This window comes from Acinonyx jubatus, chromosome A1, assembly GCF_027475565.1.
Source record: "Acinonyx jubatus isolate Ajub_Pintada_27869175 chromosome A1, VMU_Ajub_asm_v1.0, whole genome shotgun sequence".
Lineage (NCBI taxonomy): Eukaryota > Metazoa > Chordata > Mammalia > Carnivora > Felidae > Acinonyx > Acinonyx jubatus.
Window position 1 is genome coordinate 65,942,504 of NC_069380.1, and position 24,378 is coordinate 65,966,881.

A 24,378-nucleotide genomic window follows, 5' to 3' on the forward strand; every position below is an offset into this window, starting at 1 on the left:
AAGACCTCAGGGTGGGGCATCAACCACTCAGACACCCTCCAGGTGTGCTCGTGTTGAGGAACTTATGTGCGACGTGCCACAAAGCCTCCAATTATGGAAACAAAAGTCCACTTTAAAGCTAGAGTGAGGAGCTTCTATCGAAGAGGATGTGTACACTTCAATCTTGGGTTTTAATTAATTTTTCATTACAATTTTAGGTACACCTTCAAGTCCAGGATGACCTAGTTTAATGCCACATGATGCAGTCAATGTTCTGGCAACTGGTCAGCAACATTTAAACGCTCCTGCATCCAACGAAGGGTGTTTCATATGCCCCACAACAGATTCCTAAACCTGTTTATTTTCCACACGCATGTAAATCGGAATAGAAGCTTGCATGCACCTGGGGTGCCTAGGTGGCTCACTCAGTTAAGCGTCTGACTTCAGCTCAGATCATGATCTCCAGATTCAAGAGTTCGAGCCCCACATCGGGCTCTGTGCTGACAGCTCAGAGCCTGGAGCCTGCTTCAGATTCTGTGTCTCCCTCGCTCTCTGCCCCTCCCCCACTAGCACTCAGCCTCTCTCTCTCTCTCTCTCTCCCCCAAAAACAAATAAACATTTAAAAAAAACTAAAAAAAAAAGAAAGAAAGAAGCTCGTATGCACCCCACATTCAGATTTTGTCAGGTAGTAGAAAACTGTCAGTGAAGCTTTTTGTGGACAATGAATCAACACACACAGCGATTTCTTCCAAGCGTCTCCTCCATTCTCAATGCTGAAACGTGATCAGACACAAACGGTGTCAACAAGGCAGATTTACAAAGAAACCTGGTGTCTGACTTACCTATTGGGTTTCTGTCAAAGAACAACACTGGAGCTCTCAAAATGGACTCAAACATTTTGTTGTGCAAAGCTTGTGAGGAATTAACAAGGACGTAGAATACCAACAGAGATCTCGCTATGCCAAAAAGCACAGTAGCCACAGTTAAACCTGAAATAAAGAAACATCACTCAGAGCACAACATCCCCACCTTTTCTTTGGCGAAGCCATAGCATGGCAGGCAGTTGATGAAGAAATTCTGTGTCAAAAGACATGTGGCTTCTGTAAGAGTGCAATGCATTTGCAAGATACTTTTATAAAGAAGTATATCATTTATTTTTCTCTCATTAAATGGAAACCGTATGTAAAAGAAAATCAGGTGTAAATGGTAATTTCATACTAGGCTTTCCTGATTCAATTACAAGTTCTATTAAAACCAAAGAAGAAAAAGAGATAATTACAAAAACTCGTTGATCTTCCCTTCTCCACATTTCAAGTTTTGCTACTCTAGTTACACATCTCATAATCTAAAACTTCGGTATGCTCTCACACCAGCATGTGAATTAACAGGGAACAAGGGAAATGATGTGCCATTTCCTTGTAGAAAATGCCCAAGTGGCTTTAAAGAATATGAAAATACCATATTAAGTTGCAAGTAGAAAATCTCTCAACGGAAGTGCAAGAAAATACAATTATACATTAGCATGAAATAACCTCGGTGAGCAACTAATCTCCAACACCAAGCATTTTATACAAACACAAAGCCTTTTTAAATGAACACAACTGATTTAAATTATAGATTTTTGTCAATGGCATAAATGAGTACCTATGATGGGCATAAAAATCAACATCATTTTCCTATCATCTCCTGAACTCCCCATGCTAAAGAGAGTTGGGAGATAACTTCTGTGAGTAATACTCCATCAAGTCCATTTTTACCCCTCACATGACACATCACTGTTGTCTCCACTCTGAAAGCTGCTCAGAGTCCTAACTGCCATCCAGAGGCGTTTTCCTGAGGCCCCCATCCTGCCTGGCTGTGCAGCAGAACGGCTCCTCCCTCCCCCTCCCCGCCACCGGGCCTCTCACAGCCCACCCGTGTGGAAGGGAAACAGCTCATGTATTCAGGGTTCTTTAGCAAGTGATCAACGAAATAAATAACCACATTTCAGTGAGTAGGTTTTCACAAAGATCACTCACTCTATCTTTGCGGAAAGCTTGTATGAGCGTTTCCGGCGAGAATATTTAAAATTTCAGATGAGGATTTCCTTTAAAAAGTATGTAATGCCACATATATTCTAAGCACTCTTGTGAAAGCAGAGCGCTGTGTTAATATTAGTCTGGCAAGCCAAATGTTAAATTAATCACACAGTTGGGGACGCGATAACATTGTGATCTCAAGGTAAGAGAGAGAAGGAATCCTAATTCCCAGACACTGGATTTTTCCCTGCTCAGCTTCTCTCTTAAGTCATTAGTGAAGCCCAGGAGATGAGCAGTGCAGGGAAGGGAGCTTTGCATACCTGTGAGGGAATAATGCTTTTATGTGGGGGAACCTCGCTGCCAGAGGATTTCATCCAAGTTCAATAAAAGCCAGGGTTTATTCAGACAGAATTGGAACAATCCGAACCACAGGGTGGGGATCCGTTTCTAATCCCCTTGCCCATCCAAATAATGATATAAGATTTAGCTAAAGCAACCTATTAGAATAGACAATAGCCACATATTTCCAGTGGCTGATTTTCTGAATGCTCAATCCTGGTTTAACTTCCAAAATCCAGTACAGAGCAAATTAAGAGTCTTCATTCAACCTCTTTCTTCTGGTAGATTTTAAAAATAATTATTCTAATTAATTCGCAGAGTAAATGCGACTCAGACTCTTAATCTGTTAAGACATTACTGAATTACTCCTGGAAGCCCTAGTTACTCACACAGGCTCATTGTAAGCACCTCAGACTCCCGGATAATAAACCGAATGATTAAACTTTACCTGAATAAATTCCTAAGTACCAGTGAAGATCGAGCTTCTCAGTGACATTTTCTTTTCCATTTACCGTGACATTCAGGGCACTTTGTTCATTTGTCCTGTGAAAAAGGGGGAAAAAAATATTAAGCTATTGATAGAATTTAGATGAATACAAAAAGAAAAAAATTAACCTCAATTTGGGAGACATGTTTTATGCTGGAAAGGATCCCAAGCATGCAGGGCCCCATGTACATCCTCTTTATACAAATTCAACTTGCATCGTGACACTTTCAGTTCTCAGAACTGTCTGTGTATAGACACTGAGGGTCAGATATGGGAAGAGACCGTGGGAGGGTCACACTCCATCAGCAAGAACTTTAATGTCTCTTTTGCTCTAGGGAAACTAAGGGAGGATTAGGACAGGAGGCCCAACAAACCCGACTCTGTGGGAAAGAGAGGCTGCCTGCCAATTTGGGGGCACCTCATATCAGACCAGAAACAACTCACCAATAGGAGAGCCACCAGTCCTGGAGAACGTAGGCAACCTAGCACAAAGAAATAAACATAAATATCAAGCATCGCCTAGCACCTCAACTCTCTCACTCCCCCAAAAGGAACGTTGAAAGGCTCTGGAAATCAGACACGATTCTTTCAGCTCAGGTCTGAGCCAAACCCCACATCCCAGGTAACAACACCTCAAGTAAGTGCATGTTACATTTTAAAATCTTTGAAAGAGGGGCGCCTGGGTGGGTCAGTAGGTTAAGCGTCCGACTTTGGCTCAGGTCATGATCTCATGGCTCGTGGGTTCAAGCCCTGCATCGGGCTCTGTGCTGACAGCTCTGAGCCTGGGGCCTGCTTCGGATTCTGTGTCTCCCTCTCTCTCTCTGCCCCTCACCCACTCATGCTCGGTCTCTCTCCCTCTCAAAAATAAACATTAAAAAAAAAATTAAATCTTTGAAAGACATCCTTCTTCTTCTAGAAGCTCTCTAAGAGCACACACAACACAGTAAACATCAAGTTATTTTGTTCCCCAAGATAGCATGTTTCAATGCAAATCCAAGTGGACTGAGTGATACGGTAACAGTGGCGTAAATATATACAGTAGAAGTCACACTGTAAACATCAAGCTGAGGCCACAAGACAAAACGAATGTCCTTACTTACCTGAGCAGCGATGTTTAGTAGAATAAGGAAAATGATGATGAACCAGTGAGCACCGGCTGTGAGGTAACTCTTGTAGGCCTTAAGACCAACTTTTCCTTCTGAACGCCTCTCCTCTGACACTGTAACCTGTAGATTCTCAGTCTGGCAAGGGGAAAAAAGCAGCGAGAGACGAACCTTTACACCATACTCCCAAAACTTTGAAAGGTCAATGGTGTGCTCCGCTGGCAAAGCCATGAGAAAACAGACACATCTTAAACGCCGAGAGTGCAAAATAGTACAAGTCCTGCAGAGAAGGGTATAGAAGTATCTAGATGAACCACATATGCATTCACCCTTGGGCCCAGCCATCCCACTTCTAGGAATCTATCAGCAAAAAGGAAATACTGTTTGTACGAGGTTACTCACTACTGCGTGATTTTGTTTGAAGCAGAACATAACCATTTCCAGCACGTGTACAACATACCCAATTCAAGTATAAATGCAGAAGCTTATTCCACGGTAATATACAAAATGATATGGATATCTCTGTAGATTATTTGTGCCACTAAATGATGGGAACATAAAACATAGTAGGAGCTCAAAATATTATCCAAATATAGTAAATGGAGTTCAAACAACAAGAGGAAGAGTTTGGACAGCAACGGGTAACACGTGGTCTGAATTTTTTTGGTTCCTGAATTTCAAAGAGTTATTCTTCAGTCTGGAATGTGAGGGACTAATCCAAACCCTTACCAGAATCATCCAGGCCCCTAGATTTGGACTGTGAGAGTTTGGACATTGAGGACTACCTGTGCATATTTTTAAGGGAGATCTAGTATATTTCTGCACTTCTATCCGGAGAACTGAGAATGCATTGTAGATTCACATAAGCCAAAGATGTCCTTGGCTGCAAATGTCCATCGATGGATGAATGGATAAAGAAGATGTGGTATACATATACAATGGAATATTACTCGGCAATCAAAAAGAATGAAATCTTGCCACTTGCAACTACGTGGATCAAACTAGAGGATATTATACTAAGTGAAATTAGTGAGTCAGGGAAAGACAAAAATCATGATTTTACTCATATGACGACGTTAAGAGACAAAACAGATGAACATAAGGGAAGGGAAACAAAACTAATACAAAAACAGGGAGGGGGACAAAACAGAAGAGATTCATAAATATGGAGAACAAACTGAGGGTTACTGGAGGGGTTGTGGGAGGGGGGATGGGCTAAATGGGTCAGGGGCACTAAAGAATCTACTCCTGAAATCATTGTTGCACTATATGCTAACTAATTTGGATGTAAAGTTAAAAAAATAAATAAAATTAAAAATTAAAATAAATAAAATGTAAAAAAAAAAAAAAAAAAAGATGTCCTTGGCTGTATGCTGGCCTCTATGGTTTCAAAGATGGATAAGATGTGGTTCTTGAACTTGTGTAAGAAAGGAAGATGGGAGCTAACTCTAAAGTGTCTGCTATGTGCCAGACCCTTCACACATGCTACTTCTGGCCTCTCACCAACCATCGGACAATGGGGCAAAATAATACCAAAGGTCATATGCAGCAGCAGAACATTCCACCACATAGGAAAAGTAGCTGACTTAACATGGACCACAGCAGGACTCAGTTGGAGGAGACTTCAAATTAAATGTCTGGATGCAAAAGGGAAGCCTGGGGCCTCCAGAGCAAGGAAGATTTACCTATGCTAAATTCAAGAGCCCTACCAGCAGCATGAGCCACCGACCCCCAGGAATTTATAGCAGTCCACCCACTACTGAGTCCCGCAAGCTCCTCCTCCATCCAACAAGGGTTCTTCCAAAGGAGAACCCTAATCAGGCTTGCTCCCTTCATTCTACATTAATTCTACCCATTACATGCAACAAGGCCTTGGAACCTCAGAATCTACTCTGGGACAAATGAAGGTGTCAGGGATGGAGCGGACTCAAGATGCATGAGGACACAAGAGCAGACACAACCAGGCCGTGCTGCAAGAGGAAAACTCACATTCTGGCCCTCTGGACGGCCATCTTTCAGTGAGGGCCTGGAAGACTGCTGAGACCAAAGAGAAGACTCCGAGAAGCTCCGATTCTTCAGAGCGGGAGATCCTGGAGCTGGACTCTGGTCAGCCTCTTCATTTTCCTTCTTTAAAAGAGAACCGAAATCCACCCCAGATTTCAGAAACTCAGTGTAAGTCCCCTTCTGCACCATTTTGCCCTAAAATAAAAATTAAAGAATTTGATGGTTCATTTACATTTGATAACATTAAACTAATGCTAATCAAAAATACTTAACTGGTCTCACATTACAATTTTCGTAAGAAAATTATCTTTAGGTGAATTCTGGTTGACACATCTCATTCAATTCAACTGGACACAGAATGGAGCATTCCGTTCTCAGTCAAATCCTATGGTAGGTGCTGGGGGTCATATAAGAAATGTGTAACTCGGGGTGCCTGGGTGGCTCAGTCGGTTAAGCATCAGACTCTTGATTTTGGCCCAGGTCATGATCTCACAGTCTGTGCACAATCAAGCCCGCATCTGGCTCCACTCTATGAGCACAGAGCCTGCTTGGGATTCTCTCTCTCCTTCTCTCTCTGCCACTCCCCCACTCACACACACACTCACACACACAAACACACTCTCTGTCTCTGTCTCTCTCTCCCTCTCCCTCTCAAAATTAAGTAAATAAACTTTAATAACAACAGGAAAAAAAAGTGTAACTACCACAGGCATTTAAAGCAGCAAAAAGATCAAAATAACACCAGCATTCTTCACAGAGCTATAACAAACAATCCTAAAATTTATATAGGACAGCGGTGCCTAGGTGGCTCAGTTGGTTAAGCATCCGACTTTGGCTCAGGTCACGATCTCACAGTTCACAGGTTCGAGCTCCACATCAGGCTCTGTGCTGATAGCTGGGAACCTGGAGGTTGCTTCGGATTCTGTGTCTCCCTCTCTCTGCCCCTCCACCACTCATGCTCTGTCTCTCAAAAATAAACAACTCAGGGGCGCCTGGGTGGCTCAGTCAGTTAAGCGTCCGACTTCAGCTCAGGTCACGATCTCACTGTGAGTTCGAGCCCGCGTCGGGCTCTGTGCTGACTGCTCAGAGCCTGGAGCCTGTTTCGGATTCTGTGTCTCCCTCTCTCTCTGACCCTCCCCCGTTCATGCTCTCTCTCTGTCTCAAAAATAAATAAACGGTAAAAAAAAAAAAAAAATTTTTTTTTTTTAAATAAATAAATAAATAAAAATAAACAACTCACCCAGCAGAGCTCACTGGTGGACAAACGGTTTGCTCTGATAGTAGTAAAGTTGGGAGTAATGTCCTCAGAAAAAAACAGTAAGGGGACCCCGAAACATCCAGACTCTGGCTAAATAGGCTGTTGGTTCTATATTCATAACCCCACCAACGCTGGGGTTTTACCTGACTCCATCATCCCCTCTGCACATGAAACTAAATGTTTTCCAGTTCGGGGAATCGGAGCGTCCTATTCCCAGAGGACTGCAGGAGTCGACACAGGTAACTGCTCCCAAGAGGCAGACACTCTGCACTCTCGTCATCTTTCTTAGGGCAGAATTTCATCTGATGTCGTGAGGATCTGAGCGAGGGCCAGCTGGAGCAGACCAGGGTTCATGACCGAGGTGCTGAGGCTCAGAGGTAAACAAGCCAAGGAGTGAAACATCAAACAACTACTAAGCCTGGAAAATTCTCAGTAACCCCCACCCTGGGACCCATGCTAGCTCTTGGGGGTTGAATGATGGCACCAGAAAGACACATTCAAGGCCCAAACACAATACCTACGAATGTGACCTAATATTGAATAGGATCTTTGTAGATGTGATCAAGCTGAAGTCATGCTGGAGTAGGATGGACCCCAAATCCAGTATGACCGACGTCCTTCTAAGAGGAAAGACTCAGACCCGGTGAACACCATGTGACAAGAGAGGCAGAGACCACAGTGTTGCAGTGGCAAGCCGAGAACACCAAGGACAGCTGGCTAACACCAGTGGCTGGAAGAGGTGATGAAGGATTCCCCACAAGAGCCTTCACAAGAGCATGGCCCTGCCAGCACCTTGATTTTGGACTGGTAGGCTCCAGAAGGGTGATGATGATAGACTTCTGTTACTTAATCCATGCAATGTGTGGTAATTTGTTATGGCAGCTCCAGAAACTGATACACTAATCTGAGCCCATGATTCCGTCTTCTGAACTTTACTGAGACTTCTAATTGCTTCTGCTGTTGCCCCTCCAGCAAACATCAAGAGAGGTCTTTTAAAAATTATTTTAACCTTTATTCATTTTTGAGAGACAGAGAGAAAGAGTGCAAGCAGGTGTGGGGCAGAGAGAGAGGGAGACACAGAATCTGAAGCAGGCTCCAGGCTCTGAGCAGTCAGCACAGAACCTGATGCAAAGCTTGAACTCACGAACTGTGAGATCATGACCCGAGCCGAAGTCACTTAGCCAAATGAGCCACCCAGGTGCCCCAAGAGGGATCTTTTAAAACCATGCATCAGACCACATCACCCCTCTGCTCTGATCTATCCAATGGCTTCCAACCCACTTCCGGGCCAGCCCCCCACTGCTCTGAGCCCACCTCCCTCACACTCTCTCGCCCACAGTGCCTCAGACACACGGGTCTTCCGGACATTCTTACAACATGCCAGGTCAGTTCCTTCCTTAGGACCCCGCCGCTGGACCCCCTGCCTCAACCCCCCTCCCCCAGGTGACTGCACGGCCAGCACCTTCATGTCACTTAGGTCCCCTGAGGCACCAGCTCCCTGGGGAGGCAGTCATGGTATGCGCCGCCCCCTGCCCCATACATTACCCCTGCCCCCACAAGAATGGAAGCCCCATGATGGCAGGGACTTTTACTTATCACCGCCCCGGCTCTCACACATATGGGGCACACATAGGACCCTATGCCAGGAGACTAGCAACTGGCTACACGCAGGACTGCATGTCTCGACCAGGGGCGCTCAGCTTTCCAACCACGCTTCTGTCACTAATGGAAGACGCTCTTTGGCTAAACTGCAGAAGACAAATAGAAACGAGTATGTCTCAGTCTCCCTAATTTTCAAATAATACACTTTGATTTACGTGGAAGAAGAGGAAAACAAAAGTTCTAAATAAAACAGCATCACTATCCCAAGCAATTTTACTAGAACAGTTATAATTTAGAACTCTGAGGCACCAATTTTATATATTTAGGGTAATATGGCCTAGAGCGGAACAGTTCCATTTCTACATGTCTGGATTCATGCCTAAAAGCAGGAATACCAGCTCTGGGCAGGACAGGGTACAAAACGAAGGAAGGAGAGGGAGTTTGGCACAAACCTGAGAAGAGACCTGCTGGGAGGTTTCACCTTCAACACACCTGAGTGCTAGCAAGTCCCACAGATGTCTAGAAATTACTTACATCTTTCAATATCAGAATCTGACTTGCAGCTTTTAGGTACTGCAACTGATGAGTCACTAAGACTGTGATCTTCTCGTGTAAGGTTTGACAAATACACCTATAAATATAAAAGGTACAGTAAGCAAAAACCACGTTAATGGGGGTGCTCCAAATTGGAAAACACACATTTTCAAAACACATAGAGATAAAGACAACACACTAGTCAAAGATTTGTAGTTTAAAAACCAATATAAATACAGATACAAATCAAATACAACTGTAAATCACTGGGAACCTAACGAGGTCCTCGAATTTATCCACCAACTTGAGTCTAGTTCTGCTAAGAAATTCCAAAAAGCAGTCCAGTGAAGGAGACGCCAAGAGCTAACTAACATTTTCCCCCCTAAAACTCAGCTTAACAATTATTTATATATTTCATGGTGAAAAAACAATTGAGCAATAGTGAGATTCCAAAAGCGGACTGAATGAAAATACTAGTGTTTCATCCCTGTGTATGACTGGGTGAAGGAGGGATCTAAGTTATACAAAAATGTACATTTTTCTTAGTTTGCTAGGTAATTGATTTATGATGTAATATTAACCAAAAAAAAAAATCTTAAATTCTCAGTAACCTTCTTCCCAAAGTGCATTTTCTAGACACTTTCTAGAAACACTTCCTAAATACTATTAGAAAACAAAGACTAGCATGTCCTCAATTAGTGTTTACAATATCCCCACAGTCCCATCCAGAACACTAAACCATCTTTCAGTCGGACTGAAAACCTTCTGAATATGAATACGAAAGAAGAGAATCCAAGGGGCCGAAATCATAGTGGAAATCATTCAACAGCTCAAAGGACACACCAGTCCTCTTAGCCAAGAGCCCCATCAGCACTCAAGTAGGTTTTTTACAGTAACTCCTCAAAGTGCTCCTCGTTTTAAATGCACACCCCTAGGAACTGCACTCCAGCCTGTACCCCACCATGGTCCACAACCGGTCCAGGTCAGCACATAGCCTGAGATGGGGCCATCTGACCAGAGGCAGGGCCCTAGGCATATGCTCTGGGTGACAGAGCCCCTTGCACAGAAAATCTCAGGAACGTGGACCCCAACTCAACCTGCTGATGTAGGTCAGATCAAGAGTTCTGCAGGCACCCAGACTGCAGTTCAAATCCCTCTTACTAGCCTGGCGATGTCAGATGAGCTAACGGACCTCTCTGTGAACCTCAGTTCCTTCATCTCAAAATAAGGCTGATGACAACCCATAGGTATGTTCTAAGAACACTAATCCACTCAGTCAATGTTAGGTCCATTCTCCACCTTCCCTAACCCACAAGTGGCCCTTTGGTTTGGACTCAGGACAGAAAAGTCCTCAGGGGACACTTCTGAGACTGGACCTGAGATCAGAAGCAAGACCCCAGGATGTAGGTATATATACTATTATTCCATTCTTTACATCCAGGAGGATTAATGTTTCCCTTTTGAAAGGTCTTGGTGTGGCTTTTATTCCTAAGTTTCCTGAGCGAGTAAACCCCTCTTCAGGCTTAGTGTGTTTAAGGGAACTGTTACTTCTTAATTCAAAATTCCCTGCTGGCAATCCCTGAAGACAGATGTTAACCACCACATCTGATGGGTTGCTGCATCCAAGATGGGCCAATGCAAAACTTTTAAAATGTTTTCTTCCTAACATTCCACCAAACACGAGGAAATATAAAGAGAATTACAGGGGCACCTGGGTGGCTCAGTCGGTTAAGCGTCCGACTTCACCTCAGGTGAAGTCCGTGAGTTCAAGCCCCACGTCAGGCTCTGGGCTCTGGGCTGATGGCTCAGAGCCCGGAGCCTGCTTCCGATTCTGTGTGTCTCCCTCTCTCTCTGCCCCTCCCCCATTCATGCTCTGTCTCTCTCTGTCCCAAAAATAAATAAACGTTAAAAAAATATATATATTTTAAAAAAATAAAATAAAATAAAATAAAATAAAGAGAATTACAATGATGTTATCAGGTGATGGCTCTAAATTTTTCTAAATTATGTTTTTTAATCAAAATCTCTAGGAAAATACTCTACTTGCCAAATTTTTAACAGTAAAAATTTCTAAGCCATGCCATTAAAAAAAAAAAATGAAGGATCAGTAACAAGTTATTTAACCTTTATCCTGTGTAAGGGCTGTGTTAAGAGGGCACATGTACTGTGGTAGAGGGGATACAAATAAGACAGTCACTACCCTCATTCATTCAATCGACAGACCTCTGTTGAGGTACCAGGCACTCTAAGTGCCAAGGACATCTACAGGTCAAGAAAACAGACAACACTGTGAAGAGGGAGGCACATTAAATAAATACAGAAAGTGCACTCTTGGGTCGTGATGTATGCTATGAGGAAAAAGCAAGGTGAGGGCTGCAATCTTGGATGTAGGGGACACACGGACCATGAGCATATCTGGGGGAAACATTCCTGGAAGAAGGTACAGCAGGTGCAGCGGCTCTGGGAGAGAAACCTGCTGCGCAAAGGTGCCTTCGTGCATTCACAGTGAGTCAGGGGTAGGGGGGACTCATCAGTGCTCAAGTACAGCCCACTGAGGGCTGTGGGAAGATGAAAGGGCACAGGCCACCCCCTGGAGAAACAGGAGGGAAAGGTGGCAGCGGCATCTTCTTTGTCCTGGCACACTGGCCCCCAGGCTCCCGGACAGAAGGAACAGGATCTGTACAGACAGGCAGATAGGAGGAAGGGACACAGCTCATTCAGGGCACTGCACGAGAGCCAGCGTGGCCGGAGTAGGGAGTTTGCGTGAGGAAGTGCTGGAAATGCAAATGGGTCAGACTGCAAAGAATCTTTTTTGCCACTTGAGGATGCTGAGCTGCGCCCTGAGCATGAAGGGGGTCCGTGGAGGCCTGAGGCGGCAAAGGTGAACAGAGTAGGCAGTAGGGGGGCAGATCCAGTTAGGACAGACTCGAACTGATTACGCAGAAGTGAGGGTCTAGGGATATGGGGCTCTCTAAAATAAGACAGGATCCACCGCTCCAACAGGTTACATGCGCTTCTGTTCACCCGAGGGCCTCCAACCTTCCACATGTGATAGAATCCACGTCGATGTTTACAGCATATAGTTGTAAGACTCGCAAACCTTAATAACCTTGGATATATATTCACGACCGAAGTAAACTGCTAATGGCAAGTAGAAGTGTAACTCATTCACTTTTAATACAAAACACTTCACATCTCTGAGCTTCAACACAACCGCCATCTTTCATAGTATATTGTTCAGTCCAATTTTCTAGCTCGTTGAGAACATTCTCCAGCTGCTGCTGAGTGATTTCCTAAATTGCATTCGTGCTCCCTGCCCTAAGTTTCCCCAAAGAACGTGGTTCTGATTAGCAAACAACAATTTTAACAAGCTTGCTTCTATCAAGTGTATATCCAAAGCCATTAAACCCGAAAGGTGAGAGAGGACTTTATAAATACCTCCTGGGTTCAAAGAAGAACCTGGGAGAGTTTCTGTGATAAGCACACTGATACTTGGCAATTAGAAGGTCATCTGCTCCCCTCCCAAGTGACACAAACTCAATGGCCAGCGGAAACTGTTCTTACAGCGATAGAGAGCTTGTGCGCAATACCCACCCCCCGCCCAGGTTGGGGAGACACATTTGTGAGTCCGGGGGTGGGGGGGCACTGGGGACAGGGAGGCTGGGCTACTCCTGATGCCACCCAGGGAGGGGGTTGGAATCTCTGTCACCGAACTCACTAACAAGCCACAAGGCACTTCCCTAAGGGAAAATTCATCCAGTGGCGATCAGGAAGGGATGGGCAAGGAGGTCGGATCAAAGAGCTGGAGGCCATGTCAGGTATCAGCTGCTCGGCTCTCTGCATTCTGAAAAATTCAATGCTGCCATGCTTCTTTTTTTCTTTAATTACAGTAAAATAAATAGAAGATCTACGATTTTAACCATCTTTAAGCATAGAGCTCAGCAGCATTACGGACACTCACACCGTTGTGCAACCATCACCACCACCCATTTCCAGAACTTGTCATCATCCCAAAACGAAACACTTGGTACATACACGCTCTAGGGGAGAAATGACAGGAACCCACACTCAGGGGACACGGAGTCCCAGCTCCTCGTATCCAAACCCAGAACTGCCTCACACTGCTCTCTCTGCTAGAATCTCTTTACTTTGCTACTTGGGACTTGTTGTAAATGAACTGTGTCCTCCCCAAAATTCACATGTTGATGCCTTAAGCCCCCAATACTTTAGAATTTGGTGACAGGGCCTTCAAGGGGTAATTAAGTGAAAATGAGGCCTTGATGACGGGTCCTTATCCAATCTGACTGGTGTCCTTAGAAGAGATTAGGACATAAGGAGAAAGACACCGTGGGTGCACGTGCACAGAGGAGGGGCCGTGTGAGGACACAGCAAGGGGGCGGCCATCAGCCAGCCATGGAGAGAGGTCTCAGGAGAAACAAAGGGGCCGACACCCTGGTCTGGACTTTCAACATCATTTAAAAGAACCTCTACCTCCGTGCACACATTAGGGCTTCAGGAAATGCACTTGAAAGTGCTCACCGGCTTTAATAACAGTAAGCTAACTGTGGGGTAGATCTGGATGCCGTTTTAGCAAGAGTGAGCTCACGATGCTTCTGCATACACCAGTCTACACTCAGTCCACAGGAAGCATCAGTCACGTATGTTAGCTTCCAGTACTTACATCAGTGGTTTCACGACTGAGCAAGAGCCGATGAAAACCAATTCCCGAAACACAAAGTGAGAGCCAGGAGATAAGCTAGATTCTGGGTATCTAGTTTCAAATTCAAGTTACCCCTACATGTGGGGGCCCTTACCTATTAATTTTAAGAATCCATGAAGCAACACTCAATTATTGAAACCATCCTGTGATACGGGATAAGTCATTCTTAAACTATTCTAGACTTTACCAAGTACTTCCTAACCTACGGGATAATTAGCACAAACCAGCAAACTGCACTTCTAAATGTGCCATCAACAAAAATGATGAAGGAAAAGAACCTGGCAGCCAAGCACCACGTTACCGAGCCCCATTCTTCAATTCAGAAAACCGTCCAGCATTCTCCTTTTTCCACCAACAACGTCTTGTTTATCACCTACAAGTAGCAAGGGGAAATCTGCCATCTATTTCTTAACCCCCTAAAGCCTGTTCTCCACTCACCGCCCCGCCCCCGACGCAGTAAACACCGTATGCATCTTCCCCCTTGCTCCCCGAAAATGTCTCTAAAACGGATCGTCTGTGGAGGGAAGGGAGGAGAAAGACGGCCGCCAGAGCAGAAGCAGCGGAGTCTACCGAGGCGTCCAGGCTTTCCCGAGCCCTCTTCCCCAAACCCCACGCGGTTCTTAGCAGAAGTGACCGGAGCAGGCAAACTCACAGTTCAAACAAGTGCCTGCCCACTTCTGCATCCACGGCGCTGAGAGGATCGTCCAGGAGGTAGACGTCTGCGTCCTGGTACACTGCTCTAGAAACATAAAGCGCCGTCAGCCGGGAGAACGCCCCACACCCCTAACCCCACCCCCTCCTCTCCAAGGCCCCACGGCGTTCAGCAACAACTCGGGTCGCGTTCACGCGGAGAGCCGCCGTAATAACGCGAGATTCGTGCTTCCCACTGCGCCCCCCACCCCGCGCAGCCGCGGGAGGGCAACCGAACCGCGATTACCTCGCAAGGTTGACCCGGGCCTTCTGCCCCCCGCTCAGTGTGGCTCCCCGATCGCCTATCACGGTCAGATCTCCGTCCTCCAAAAGCTGCAAATCCTGCACGGAGACACAAAGAAGAAGAAAACGATGTAAAATATATCCTCCTGTCGTCCTAGACTTTCAGCACCGGTTCTTCATACGCGTATGGGATCAACTACAATAGATGATATTTCAAAGAGGCAGAATTGTAACCCTGAACCTTTCCAACAAACTCAGGGCTTTTTGTTTTCATTCGGCAGCTTTTCCCCACAGTATTTATGCATTTCACCATTTTAACAGATGTTTTATTGAACATCGACTGTATGTCTGGCATTGTTCTGGGCACAATGAATTTGGTTGTAGGAAGACAGTCCCTTGAGTTTCCGTGGAGGGAGACTGACAATATGAAAAATTAGCATGAGTGCAAGTCCTAAGAAGAAAAAGGAAGGCGGCTCAGGGGGAGAGGGGCAGGGGAAGTGCATCCTACATGGGGGTCAGGAAGGTCTCTGATCAGAGGGGCTTTCACAGATAAGTGCACCTGCAGAAACTGAAAAGCAGTCCATGTGCAGGAACAAGCAAGCGCAAAGGCCGTGGGGCAGATGGGTGCCCAAGGTGTTGGAGGACTAGCAGGCAGGCCAGCAGAGCTAGACAGAGTGAGAAAAGAATGGGGAGAGCAAGGGCAGAGGTAAGGGGGCGGGGGGCATGTTTCACTCCCAGTGAAATGGGGAGGAGGACATGACCTGGCTTAGGTTTTTGAGAAATCCCTCTTGCCTCTCTGTGGAAAAGAGATGGTATGGGCATCCGGTGAAGGCAGGGCACACATCAGGAGGGTTCTGCAAGAACGTAGGTGAGAGCACGCTGTGGCTGGAACCAGAGTGAGAACAGCAGAAATGGAGAGCAGTGGTCAGGTTCCGGGCAAATTTCAAAGGTCGAGCCTGTAACACCTGTTGATGAAGGGGTGGGGTCGTGGTGGCAGAAGAGGAGCGATGTATCGTCCTCCACGTGAGAAAGGGGAAGAACTGCCTCACCGGCTACTAAGCTGGGCAAGACAGCAGATGCAACTTGAGATCGTGGTTATGGGCAAGCCAAGATGCCTACGGAGGACATCAGGTTGCAGCTGGATGTGCAAGTCTGGAGGTCTATGCCAAGGGCTACTTGTGCAAGCTGGTGGCACACACATGACTTGGAAAGCCATGGGACTTCCTTTGTCAAAGAACAAGTGTGGGTTTTTTTTTTTAATTTGTTTAATGTTTACTTATTTTTGAGAGAGAGTATGAACAGGGGAGGGGCAGAGAAAGAGGGAGACACAGAATCTGAAGAAAGCTCCAGGCTCTGAGCTGTCAGCACAGAACCTGACACAGGGCTCAGACTCACGAACCATAAGATCATGACCTGAGCCAAAGTCGGACACTTAGTTGACTGAGCCACCCAGGCGCCCCTAAAAGAACAAGTGTGTCTTAACCAGCCAGTTTGCTGATCTCGACCTCAGCCTCCCACCCTCAGAGAAGGTTAACACCTGACCCTTGTCTTCTACTTAAGTTTGTTTATTTATTTATTTATTTATTTATTTATTTATTTATTTAGAGAGACCATAAGCAGGGGAAGGACAGAGATAGAAGGAGAGAGAATCCCAAGCAGGCTTCCCACTGTCAGCACAGAGCCCAGTGCAGGGCTTGAACCCGTGAACCATGAGATCATGACCTGAGCTGAAGTTGGGACACTTAAACAACTGAACCACCCAGGCACCCCGTCACATTTTTTTTAGGTTTATTCGCTTTAAAAATGCTGACAGCACAGAGCCTGACGCGGGGCTCAGTCTCACAAACTGTGAGATCATGACCTGAGCCGAAACCAAGAGTCGGACACTTAACCGAATGAGCCACCCAGGCAGCCCCCTTGTCTTCACATTCAAGGCATGGTGATAGAGTGACTCACGAGATCTGTACAAGAAACGAGAAGAGTAGTCTGGAAAGGAAAAACAAAAGGGAAGTGTTCAAGAGACACGGAGGTGATCAGCTGAATTAAGTAGATGCTTGTTCCACACAAGCCAGGTGGAACTCAAAGCTAAGAAGAAGCTTCATGCTTTCATGTGAAGATCTGGGAATCTATCAAGTTATATATGAATATTATTTAAGAAATAAACTCAAAATGGATAAAGGACCTGAACGTGAGACAGGAAACCATCAAAACCCTAGAGGAGAAAGCAAGGGAAAACCTCTTTGACTTCAGCCGCAGCAATTTCTTACTCGACACATCTCCCAAGGCAAGGGAGTTAAAAGCAAAAATGAACTATTGGGACCTCATCAAGATAAAAAGCTTCTGCCCTGCAAAGGAAATAATTAACAAAACTAAAAGGCAGACAGAATGGGAAAAGATATTTGCAAATGACATATCGGACAAAGGGCTAGTATCCAAAATCTATAAAGAGATCACCAAACTCTACACCCAAAAAACAAATAATCCAGTAAAGAAATGGGCAGAAAACATGAATAGACACTTCTCTAAAGAAGACATACAGATGGCCAACAGGCACATGAAAAGATGCTCAACGTCACTCCTCATCAAGGAAATACAAATCAAAACCACACTCAGATATCACCTCACACCAGTCAGAGTGGCTAAAATGAACAAATCAGGAGACTACAGATGCTGGTGAGGATGTGGAGAAACGGGAACCCTCTCGCACTGTTGGTGGGAATGCCAACTGGTGCAGCCTCTCTGGAAAACAGTGTGGAGATTCCTCAACAAATTAAAAATAGATCTACCCTACAACCCAGCAATAGCACCATTGGGAATTTGCCCAAGGGATACAGCAGTGCTGAAGCATAGGGGCATATGTACCCCAATGTTTATAGCAGCGCTTTCAACAATAGCCAAATTATGGAAAGAGCCTAAATGTCCATCAACTGATGAATGCATAAAGAGGTTGTGGTTTATGTACACAATGGAATACTACTTGGCAATGAGAAAGAATGAAATCCGGCCATTTGCAGCAACATGGATGGAACTGGAAGGTATTATGCTAAGTGAAATAAGTCAGAGAAAGACACATGTTTTCACTCATAGGTGGATCTTGAGAAACTTAACAGGAGACCATGAGGGAGGGGAAAGGGGGAAAAAAAGTTACAAAGAGGGAGGGAGGCAAACCATAAGAGACTCTTGGATACTGAGAACAAACTGAGGGTTGATGGGGGTTGGGAAAGAGGGGAAGGTGGGTGATGGGCACTGAGGAGGGCACTGTTGGGATGAGCACTGGATGTTGTATGGAAACCAATTTGTCAATAAATTATATTTAAAAAAAAAAAAGAAAGAAAGAAAGAAATGAACCAATCATAGTACCTGGAGAAAAAAAAAGGGAGTAATAAGAACATCCCCTAAAGGACAGAGTAACAGGTTTAATTACCTTGTATTAGAAACCTTTATTTAGATGGCTTGTAATTGTCACTAAACAGGTCCTAGCATCGACAAGCAGAGTGTGGGGGAGTTTGCTGGTTACCTACCACACCTCTCAAGCATAGACTTAGGATACACAGCAACACTTTCTACGGATAAACCCTCATCTCTTCGTCTCTAACTTTGGCAAATCTGGGAGAAAGCAAGCGGCATGCTGGAATGTCCATGACAAGCATGTCCACTGATCTCCCTAAGCCTCTTTTTCCTCTTCTACAAGATGTGCTAGAGAGACAAGAATGGCTAAGCTCAAGGATGCCGTGACAATCAAAACCGTGGACAAACACCTTCTATATGTAGGAAAAGGACACAAATCATCATGACCTGCTATTCGTGGCTGATACAGATTTTCTGATCAAACCAACAGCGGGACCCCTCAGGGTGAATCAAAACATGCCAAGCACACCACCAAAAGGAGAAGGGAGAGAGAGCACCCCATCCTAACCCGTTCCCTGACAGCATACAAAGACTCCCAGAATTCCCTGCATGCTCAGAGCCTAAGTGGATTACAGTAAATGAAAGGCAGCAACTGCTCAATCATGAAAATCCACTATTTCACATGGGGTTTTTTTTGCTAAGCTCAGAAGTCAACACCATCGCTTGCTTTTGGCTTTCCATTAAAAACAGTGGGCCATTTTGAGATAGGCTCCCAGCCTCCACCCACCCACACAGTTTACTTGGCCTCCAAGTCACTGTTGACAGTCCTTGCAAAGTGTTCTTAGGTTTTTATGCCTTGATTTTATATTGCTTTGTTTTCCTTCTAAAATAGCACCAGACTGTGGCAGAGCAATCTTAGCCATTTTCTAGAGAAGGCACTTAAAATCCACCCTTTCACTTAGCACAGTTAGGGAATACGGAACAGACGCTCTCTGAGCCCGGTAGTAGGATTTCTGAGTGTGTTGTTGACTCTGCAAACTATGGACAAGCATCAGATGGGGGGATGGGGGAGGGGAGTGGGGACAACATTTCAAAGACTATGAAGTGAAATCTGAGTCAGGCTAATTTTGGAACCATAATTTTTCTGTTTCAGTTAAAGGAGAAAAGCCTGAGTTGAGCATAATATTTCAAATTCTCCCAATCTCCCAGTGAGAAGAAGATATTCTAATGTTAGTTACATCACAGTGACATTTAACCAACTCTTTCCTCTGTAATGGTTTTCACTAAAAAGCACACATACAAGACCAGAGGAAAGCCAAGAAACAGCGATGCTGGGTTGATGCCACCAGGCCCAAAACCTGTGTCGAGTGCCCTCTGGCAATGGTGGAGACTTCAGTAGAAATACCACTGAGCAGACTGTTGACAGTCTAGGAGAGCCAGACTCGAGGCCTGGGGGGCAAAGGAGGGCTGGATCCCGAGTCAAACAGCCTGAGTTCCGAGGCTTTGTTCCTAACATTTCTCCCATGATTGGCCTTCCTATCGTGGCCTGTCGGCTCCCCAACCATCCTCGAGCTTCCTGAATCAGAACTCACCCTTTTTCTACTACACTCCCAAGACCTTGATTTCTCAGGAAGGGCCCACCATATTCTGCTTCATAATTTGTACACGCATGCACGGTTTATCTCCCCAGCTCCTAGAGGGTAAGATTTATGCACCAAGCCTGGTGCCCAGTTGTCTGACAGTGATTATCTCTAATCCTCACAAGCTGCAAAGAATTAGCCCCACCTCACAGATGGGGAAACTGAGATGAGGTTACATAACAGTCTGAGGACTGCCATCCAAATGGAATGGATGGAATCTGAATGAAGTTTGTCTCTATTCATAGCCTTTTACTCTTCCTTCCTCATCAAGCTGCCCCAAGTGGTTACTGAAAAATATATTTAAAAGTATATTTAAGGGCACCTGGGTGGCTCAGTTGGTTAAGCGTCTGACTTCGGCTCAGGTCATGATCTCACAGTTCATGAGTTCGAGCCCCTCGTCAAGCTCTGTGCTGACAGCTCCAAGCCTCCTTTGGACTCTCTGTGTCTCTCTCTCTCTCTGCCTCTTCCCTCCTTGTGCTCTTTATCTCTCAAAAATAAAGACATTTTTTAAAGTATATCTAAAATAAAAAGTATACTTATAATATCAAAATTAAGACTTGAAGACTTCTCTATACACACACAAGTATCGATAAACTTAGTCTCCGTATTTTGATTAGCCTTATAGATCCCTTTTGTACTTATTTATTTCCTATCTCAAGTGAGAGATGAAAAACTAAAGATAAAACAATAATCATTTTACAACCGTCAATGTTATCAGAAAAGAAAATGTCCAAGCTGGCAGAAATGTAGTAAATAGAAGAAACTGTAAGCCTGTGAGCACCCCAGAGAGGCTTATAAATTCGAGTGACCTATGTGAGAAAATACTAACCTTGAATTTATCAATATTACACCTTCAAGTATGTATTACCCAAAAATGCTAAAAAGTCTTCCAACGTAAAATAGCCAGACAAATGTCATGTGATACATTGCTTATCTTCTGTTAGACACTATCTTTGTTGGTGGTTTATGTAACGTACTACATTAGAGCACCTATAACAAATATCACCTCAAATAATGGAAGTTATATACTCAAATACCTTCTTTTCTAACATGTCACATTTTATAGAGGTGATTCTACACAAAACTGGCTGCTCTTTTATTAATTAAGAGGCAGTATCTCTTCAACACTATTCTAACATTTATAGAATGCTTGTTATGTCCCTAGCAATCAGGTGCTTTAAGAAAGTTATTGCATTCCGTCCTAAAAAATACCACATGAGGTTGATCATCTCCATTTCATAGACGAAGAAACTCAAGCTTTGTAACCCGAATCACAGAGCTGGTAAATAGACTGAGACTCAATCCACAACTGTCTGCCTCCAGGGCCTTGGACTTAACCAGCTGTTCCCTAAACTATACTCTGTAACTTGCTACAGTGTCGCTCTGAGTATGTCATCAGTCTAAATGGATGTTGCTAAATGTGATTACTTCATATCCTATTTTATTTCAGAAATATTATCTGCTCAACGACCTAAGTAAACTTCAATTAGATCTAGTGTAACACATCTAGTTGTTAGTAATATACACATAACATAAGAAATGTTGCCCTTTTTTGTTTTGTTTTCCCTCCAGATTTAGGGGAAGCTGTAAGGAGAAATCTCTATTATATTTATGTGTATATACGAATTTAGAGAAAAGGACTATAATTGTAACAATAACTACCATTTTTCAAAAACCCGGCATGTCTGCTTAGTCTCAACAGAAGTCCCATATGCCCACCATTTAATAAGGAAATGGACTAACATCCCAAGTTAATTCTCGAGACTGTCTCTCTCCAAAGGCCAAGGCCTTTCTACTACACATGCAGTCTTTGTATCTACGGGCAACATAATTCCAGGACGCCACAACTCTCTGTAGCCATCTTATGACCATCCGTTGACACATGGGTTCCAAGAGGAGAAAAGCAAAAGATCTCGTAACTCATCAGGTGGTTCTGTGGTTTCCTAAAGCCCTTACCAATCACTAAACAGAGTCATGGATGGCATTTCAGAACTGCAGCCAAACTTCTTGGAAATCTTCAGACCCACTGTCGTCACTTGGAGCAGATGGGAGAAGCCCAGACAGGTAACAGGATGTGTCTGAAGTGACAAGGCTGGGGCCAGGACTCCACCCTTCACTACATCTCCACGCCGGGCCTCCTTTTCTGTCCAGGAGGGAAGGAGCACAAGGGGCCCTGACCCCACATGCCGTGTCACTCAGAATAGGTAACCGTCCATGTTTATCAACATGCTACCATGAATACAAGAATCGCAGCACAGCCCGCCTTGCAGGGGCCCTTCCCGCCAGAGTCCACGTGCCCCAGAGGTGGCCCACACACTGGTCCAGTCATCCCATGTGGCAGTGGCAAAGGCATCAGTCCCTGGGGAAAACGCTGAATGGCAGCCACTGTCCCAACACACGTGCTTTTCTCCAGGGATGGTCAAATGTGGGGAGTAGAAAGGCAGGGCTGAGCTATCACCAGAAAAACAAGGCTGTGCAAAGATACAGGCAAACACTGGCCTGGCTCTTCGGAATCTGCTCTGGGCATCAGGAGTTAGGCTTGAGGAAGGTGAAAAGAAAATGCCTGTGTTCCGTTCATTGCATACTCCACACCCCACCTTCTTCAATTGTTCCATTTAAAAAAATATATCACATAATTTACTCATTATTATAATAAGTGACATCTATTTGGGCTAAAAATAAGTTTAATGCCCCTGTTTTCAGGAATGCTCTCCCAGCCTCTGTGGCAATGGAATATAATTTCTCGTGTTAGGGGCCAAGAGTTAAACATAGCATTTACAACTGGCTCAGTGTTGAAGGAGGCAAGTTAAGGCAAAAACTTTTCCTTTTCTATCTTATGTGAAAACGCTGTTCCTGATTGGAGCACATACGTATCTGTCTGAATGTTCTTGGCCACACAGAATTTCAGTACTTTTCTATTACTCTTAAAAATCCTTCTTCCTGGACACTCACAGCACCTCTATTTAAATCATTTAAAGGGTAGTTACATTGGGCACCTAGGTGGCTCAATCAGTTAAATATCTGACTTCGTTCAGCTCAGGTCATGATCTCATGGTTCCTGAGTTCGAGACCCACACTGGGTGAGCATGAACTCTGCTTTGGGTGAGCCAGAGCCCAGGTGAGCCCCGCTCCTCTTTCCCTCTCCCTCTCTCTGCCTTTTGATAACTTGCACGTGTATTCTCTCTCTCTCTCTCTCTCTCTCTCTGTCTCTCTCTCTCAAAATAAATAAATAAATAAATAAATAAATAAATAAATAAATAAATAAAATATAGAAAATATAAATTAAATTAAATAGTAGTTATGTCAAACAAGGTTACCTAGTAGTTTATGAGCTGAAAAGGCAGTGGTGTAAATATGAGAAGGAAAACTTCAGCTCCTGGTACACAGTTAGGGTTGTAATCTTCACACGTGCACAACGTCAAGGTACGTGGACCACACAGTGGCCTCTTCGGCCCCTCGCTCCCGGCAGTCATCGCGTTGAGGAGACTCACCCTCGTGGTATCACATGCCACGTCCACAAGTACTTGATGACTGTCTGCCTAAGGAACTTCTCCAGTTATATCTGAATTAACTGTTGCTCCTCTGTGTACATGCCTGTTGTATGCTCAAAGTTGACGTCCTCGAATCCAGCTCTGGATGTTAACTGCTGCATCATCCCCATTTTTCTAAATGCTCCACAACACCGTTCCTGGAGTGGAGCTGACGTCCTACCCTCACCCACCAGGCTTGCAGGTGGGCTACTGGGGCCACTGCCTCTCGGCGTCTGGCTTCTCACCGGTGTCAGTACTGGCCTCCACCTCAATTACCCAACTTTAAAAATCGCTCTTCCTTATAAACTCCCTCTGCTGGGAGGCATCATGGCCCCGTGAAGCATGGAATCTGTGGTCATGAAAAATCTGAACCTGAAGCATGGAATCTGGGGTCATGAAAAATCTCAACTTGAGCTGCAGATGTTTACGTGAATTGTTTCATCTCTATAAGCCTCAGTTCTAGCAACTATAAAATGAGGGTGGTGCATGCCATCAAAAGCACTGGTAAAAGATTAAAAACTGGTATGTGTGTGTGCGTGGGTGGGTGGGTGGGCGGATGGGTGTGTGTGCGCATGCACGACAGGCAAAAAAGTGATTAGCATGTGGACTCCAAATAAATGGCAGTTATCACCACTGCTTTCTCCCTCTCCTTACACAGTATACACCATTGAACAAAAATCTCGCTCACCACTGCTAACCTGATGTCATTTCTGAAAACACATAATCTCTCATTAACAATGACCCAGGGGAAAGAAATAGAAGCCCATTAAACAAGCAATTATGTTTTGTCCACATCATAAAATGCTACTCGCCTGATAAAATCTATCATGTTCAAGCCATTGTTCAAGCAAAATTACTATTTCCTCACTACACTGGCTGGGAG

General features: G+C 44.7%; 1 protein-coding gene across 4 annotated transcripts in view; it reads right to left on the reverse strand.

Annotated features, from left to right (window-relative positions):
- Positions 1–24,378, reverse strand: part of ABCC4 (ATP binding cassette subfamily C member 4) — a 370,199-nt gene that overhangs the window by 133,638 nt on the left and 212,183 nt on the right. For all 4 annotated transcript variants that reach the window (XM_053217139.1, XM_027065098.2, XM_053217143.1 and 1 more), the window contains 8 exons: positions 14,982–15,076; positions 14,697–14,783; positions 9,325–9,421; positions 5,916–6,125; positions 3,924–4,064; positions 3,268–3,305; positions 2,785–2,879; positions 822–968 (listed from right to left, as the gene is read on the reverse strand). In XM_053217139.1, the coding sequence (XP_053073114.1) occupies positions 822–968; positions 2,785–2,879; positions 3,268–3,305; positions 3,924–4,064; positions 5,916–6,125; positions 9,325–9,421; positions 14,697–14,783; positions 14,982–15,076 (910 nt within the window). The remainder of the gene's footprint in view (positions 1–821; positions 969–2,784; positions 2,880–3,267; positions 3,306–3,923; positions 4,065–5,915; positions 6,126–9,324; positions 9,422–14,696; positions 14,784–14,981; positions 15,077–24,378) is intronic.